The sequence below is a fragment of the Mizuhopecten yessoensis genome, unplaced genomic scaffold, assembly GCF_002113885.1.
Source record: "Mizuhopecten yessoensis strain PY_sf001 unplaced genomic scaffold, ASM211388v2 scaffold715597, whole genome shotgun sequence".
Classification (NCBI taxonomy): domain Eukaryota; kingdom Metazoa; phylum Mollusca; class Bivalvia; order Pectinida; family Pectinidae; genus Mizuhopecten; species Mizuhopecten yessoensis.
This window is the reverse complement of record NW_018479696.1, coordinates 5,803-11,611: the sequence shown is the minus strand read 5'-3', so window position 1 is coordinate 11,611 and position 5,809 is coordinate 5,803. Positions and strand designations below refer to the sequence as shown.

General features: G+C 33.9%; 1 protein-coding gene across 1 annotated transcript in view; it reads right to left on the bottom strand.

The window, feature by feature from the left end:
- Nucleotides 1–2,904: 2,904 nt before the first annotated feature.
- LOC110441145 overlaps nucleotides 2,905–5,809 on the bottom strand; it is a 6,461-nt gene continuing 3,556 nt past the window's right edge. The window contains exon 3 of the mRNA XM_021484242.1: nucleotides 2,905–3,089. Within this exon, the coding sequence (XP_021339917.1) occupies nucleotides 3,014–3,089 (76 nt within the window). The 3' untranslated portion in view covers nucleotides 2,905–3,013. The remainder of the gene's footprint in view (nucleotides 3,090–5,809) is intronic.

Sequence of the window (5,809 nt, the reverse complement as noted above, 5' to 3'; positions counted from 1 at the left end):
TTACCTGTACTGCGCTTGCGTGCGACTTAACAGACAAGTTTCCGGTATTGATAACCACGTTGTTTACCTAGGAGATCAGAGACCGAGTGTGACACTGATTTGACAGATCAGTACACAGTGTAACAACTATGACTAAACCAATAGAAAACGAATGCATACACGTGCTGATGTCGCAAGCTTATCTGTTAATGTCAAGCAGCATCAGGTAAATATCTGATTGGATGATTCATCATAGTCAAATATGACTGACTTGTTAGCCCGTGATACTTATTTAGATTTTGACATTTTAATGAAAGAATTTACTGATTATGAATGTAAAACTTAATATTTCGGAGGTGATAAAAGACGTCTCTGGCTATAGGCAGCTATATTTCGAGGGCATACACAGCACAGTGGTTCGTTACATGTTTATGTTGACTCTGACCTATATCAGTATGGCAAAACGTTATGTGTATTTTGTAACGAAACCCCTGTGGGAGAAATGACTTAAAGGGTAAACTTTCAACAATAACTTTGTCGTATTACATCATTTTAAATTTAAACCATTTATAAGAAAAATGCAGAAACGTCAGCTGACCTTTAACCTTTGTATGTTATTCTCGAAATTTTGAGATAGGTTATTTAATATACTAGATATACCTAAAAAATAGAATACTTTCAGAAGTTTATATTTCTAGGCAACAATCAAAGGCATTTTTCAAACCTGAAATCCATCTTGGCCCATGTACATGTTTATCCTTTCAGCTAAATCTGATAACATCACAGCAAGTTACATTACAGCACGGAGCTAATTCGAATGAATTCATTGAATTAAATGTCAATCATTAGCAAGTATATGTATATCATATACATATTTTGGTGCAAATTATTCGAAATTACTCCGCATGGTGCATTTTCGCAGCTCCTCTTCGTTATCTTTATGTATTCTGCGTTAAAAAAAATGTGACATAAACTTCTGTCCCAGCACTATGAACCAGGCTTAAAATAAAAACGTTTGTCTAAACCGGACTTTCCCAAAAATGGACGAAATATTTCATTGAAATTTTGAATTTCATTTAATCTTGTTTCAATTTTCAGCATTTTGTCAAATTGAATGACTATTGAAAAATGCTTGCCTTCATAAAATAAGCGTTGATTCTGCGAAAGGATATGTCTATTTGATATTTAACGTCTGTGCTGTAACCAAAATATTACACAATGTAGTATCATTTTTCTGGTTCCAGAAACTATATATAGCAAGTCCGAAGTATTCAAATATGTAGGCACCAGTATGATTTAAATTTGAATTCCATCTTTTTCAGCTAACCAAAATGAAACTTGCTGTTCCAGGGACAGCTCCAGCACCAGTGTTCCTGTTGACAGCACCACTAGCTCAGATCTGTTGTTCTTCATGTACCAATCCCACTCGTTAAAGCTATTATGTTGTCAGCAATAATTTTCAACATCACTTAAATCATCAATATATTCCTAAAAGATTGATGATATTCAACTTATTTGAAAGAAGTGCTTAAGCTTTTTGTGATTTTACTCCAAAGAACAATTGTTTGGTGAACGTTTTATTTTTGTGTTTCTCAGGACATTTAGATGTGTCAGCTGTGTTAGAAAGAGAACAATTATTAAAGAAGCTACATCCAGTTCGAATAAGTCCTGAGCTTAAAACACAGTATACACTTGTATACAGATTAAAGGTTGCGGTTCACATATATGCAACAGATTATAATCTTTCAAAATTGATTTGTTGTCAGTTTTGCTACTCAATAGTATCATTACTATTTATGTGAGAAAGTTGGAACATGTTTCATATAAATCACACTTAGATAGAACCAAGAGCCTGCAACATATGCTTTTGCATGTAGGTTAACAAAATAAAGAGATGTACTTTAACTTATAAATTATTTCAATTGTGTTAACTAATTATAACTAATAATAAAGTCCATATGCTTGATTTTGTATGATATACATACAATGAACACGGCTAAGTGGAACCATTTCATAAGTCAAATAACATCTTCCTTCAGGTTTGGAGGGTCAAAATCATATCATATTGACATATTCGTTCAAATTAATCAAAGATTCTAAAGATGTAATTTGGAGGGGCAAAAAAATACTTATCAAGGATCAACTTAAAGCCCTGCAGTAAGTGAATGGATGTTTATTCATCACTTTCCATGCACACATTACATGTACATTGTACTTATTGTGTGTTTACAACTGAATAAAAACTTTAAAATGAAATGAAGGTAATCCAAAACGATGCTTAGGGGGAGGGGGCGTTGAAACCACACGCTATTGCATTAAGATTAATTTTGGTCAATATTATGAGCCATAGAAATACATTTTCTAGATCGTCAGTGCGATTGAATTTTTTATGTGTACATGATAATATACCATATTTTAATCATGTAAACACATTATTACATATTGATTATTAATTACCGAGAATTACATGCATTCATGAACCTCCCGCGATCGGTAATCTAATCCGTTTTCATAATACAAATACTACAATTTCAGAGCTATGGGTTAAATTTCAAACCATCTAAAGGGAACAAACACATATCAAAAAGCAATGATGTTTATTCCGTATATCTAATAATCTCATTGTTAGCAAGTAGCTTTCTCATAGATCCGGCGTTTAATCTGTTAATGGCGCGTGTGAAGCCAGAACATTGTTCAAGTTGGCAACGGTGTTGGATCACTATCAACTTTTGCATTGTGCGACATGTTACTGTTATTCGACACAAAAAATACTATTCAGTTTAGACATAAGTAAAGCAAAGATCACTTACTTTGAACTCCGGACAATTTAACGGTACAGGATTCACCAGAATGTATCATTTGTCACCGGCAATCAATTTCCAAAATATCATAATACATGTATAATTGATTCTACTCAGGTTTTACGCATTCGACAAACGTGACATTCCGATGTCACCGTTGCGATATTTCCTAAAAGTAGCTGGAAAGTCAGTTTGCAATCATTTTCTTTACTCTACATAGAGACGTATATACTTTATATGTTTCTGCTATACAGAGAGAACTTATCCAAGCATGTCGTCATTGAAACAGCACTACGTCGTGACCAGTTTCTGTAACGAAATATTTAAATTGAAAAAGAGTTATATACTGTGGTACCTTTATGGTCAAAAAATACGAAAAGGTATCAGTGAAAATGTTTACAAAATAACTCTAACGTTGGTGTCTGCTGTTTTTAAATGTCAATATTTTTAGTATCAACTTTTAAAGACAAATCCACGACATTGTGTCTTCCTTAAGCTAGGTCGACATTTCAAACATTTGATTGTATACAATACAGTACCTGTGTATGCGATGCTAAACTAGATCACCGACTTTTATAATCTAATTCCAGAATTTCATTTATCTCGAAAATATCATTGAATTATGAGATTAAACACTTTTTGTTTTTGTTTTTCCCTATACATGTAGCCTACACAACTTTTATTTTAAAATCTTCGTTAAATATTGAAAATCATCTCGATCCACTCCCTTAGCATACTTGGTTATGAAATTTGTGTACAGGTAAAAAACACTAAACACCTGTGAACAGCGCTGACAGCAGGAGGCCCACGATACACCTATATACCTGTGTACAGGTATGACATCAAAGGGATGCCAGCAGATGGTCAAGGGGGTCCTGAAGTTAGTATGTAGATTGGTGTAGATTATGTGTCTTCCAATTTTCAATTTAACAACAATGTCCTCAGGTGAGATTACGGGGGAAAATTGAGTCAAATTAACGTAGAGACATATATATATATATATATATATTACGTCTCTGGTATAAGGTTCAATTTCAAGAAAAATATTAATAAATGAAATGCGTAAGTGCTGTCACAGAGTCACATTATATGCAAACCACAATCAGTACAGCTGCATCACTCGACAGATGAAAGTCAGAAACGAGCCAATTAATGATGGACCATGCTATATATCTGATCAGGTGGTTCATCGATAAATTACTAATCTTTGTGAGACTTGAACGGACAGGTTCTCCCTCTGCAATATTCTTAGAAGTGGTCTGTGCTTGGATTCCTTGGATTGCATACAGAATAAAAACGTTTCAAGTTTTACGACTGGGAGTGAAAAAACAAGGGTTGCTGTTCATTTTGAGTATTAACTATTTTACCGGTGCATTTTTTGTCAATTCCAATCGTGTATCTACATATTGTAAAGAAAGGGGTGCGGTGCGCCAGAGACGTATATATCATATTCTCTTGGTGCGCCTACGTTAATTTGATCAATTTAGATCAATTGATTTTTTAATCAATTGTTTTGTGTTGTATAAAGGTGTTCATCAAATTTTCTAAAGATCAATTTAATAACAAAAAGTTTATTATTTGCCGGTTTTTTTTTGTCAGCACTTCAGACCAGAAACATATACGTCTCTGATCAGACACTTTGTTTAAAAAAGTTTTGTTTTGAAAAATAAACATCGGGCGGTTAAAACAGAGGCATAAAAAAGCAGTATATACGCCGTTCATACACTATAGTATAGTACATGTTATATGTCTCTGGTTAAAGGATTTTAAAAGGGGATGGCCGGGTTAGTTTTTGGAAGTGATCTCTTCTGTGTTGTAGTCCTTAAGCCAAAGGTACGAACCATTTTTATGTGACTCTAGATGTATATTATTTACAGTCACTAGATTAACCACTTATGTAAAAAAAAAAAATATTCATTTAGATAGCATCCAACAAACCGTTTACCTCCTCAGGAGGAACTCATTTCATCATTAAAATTGTAAAAAAAATCATCTATAAACTAACTTCCCTTTCTGTTTTTGGAAACATGTGTGAGTGAAACAGGCATATATAAAAGAATGAAAAATGAAAGAAATTCAATCGTCACTTAACAGGATTAAGTATGTATGTTATGCAATAACAGGGGGTGACTTATCAACAAACCGTACTGATCTGGACCGAAAATAGAATGTATTTTTCTTATTAAGAACAACTCCGGACCGCCTCTTTTTGTGGATAACTTGAGTCACTTTTCGAAATTGGCGAGCAGGACGTCAGGTCGTCTAAGCATTTGATCTGAGTGGGACAGTATAAACAGGCCTTAGTTATTTCGTAAACTAAATAAACTAGGAATTACTGGTAACCTCATTTCAGCTATGAAGTCTTTATATAAAAATGTACAAGGCTGTGTGAGAGTAAATGGATTAAGTACGGAGTGGTTTGACGTCACGTGCGGTTTAAAACAAGGATGTACTTTATCACCGATTTTATTCAACTTGCATATTAATGACATTATAACATATTTGAATAGTTTGGGGTTGATATAGAGGTAACGGAGCGTAAAATATGTGCCCTACTCTATGCAGATGATCTGGTGATCATGGCTAGTACTGAGCGTGGTCTCCAGTTATTACTAAATGGTCTAAATACTTGGTGTGAATCCAATAAACTAAATATGAACGCTGATAAGTCGGCTATTGTTCATTTCCGTCCAACGTCTGTAACAGTCAGTGATAGTATGTTTTCGTGTGGGAAGCTAGCCCTGGAAATATGTAGCCAGTAAACAGTATACGAGCAAGAGTACATTGAAAAATATTGCCGCTTTCATTTTTAAAGCGAATGAGATACGGAACATCAACTTATTTAATCAGGAGTAACGTCCGCCCTGATGTCGTGAAACCTGCATTTAAGTATGGAAAGTCACTGTTTTACTTTATATTATATTTATGTAATTTAATGCATTGTACCGCTACATATATCCTTGAATATGCAATGTATTTATGGCACAAAGACATTTGTGTCTATTGCTGAATAAAGATTATTATATATA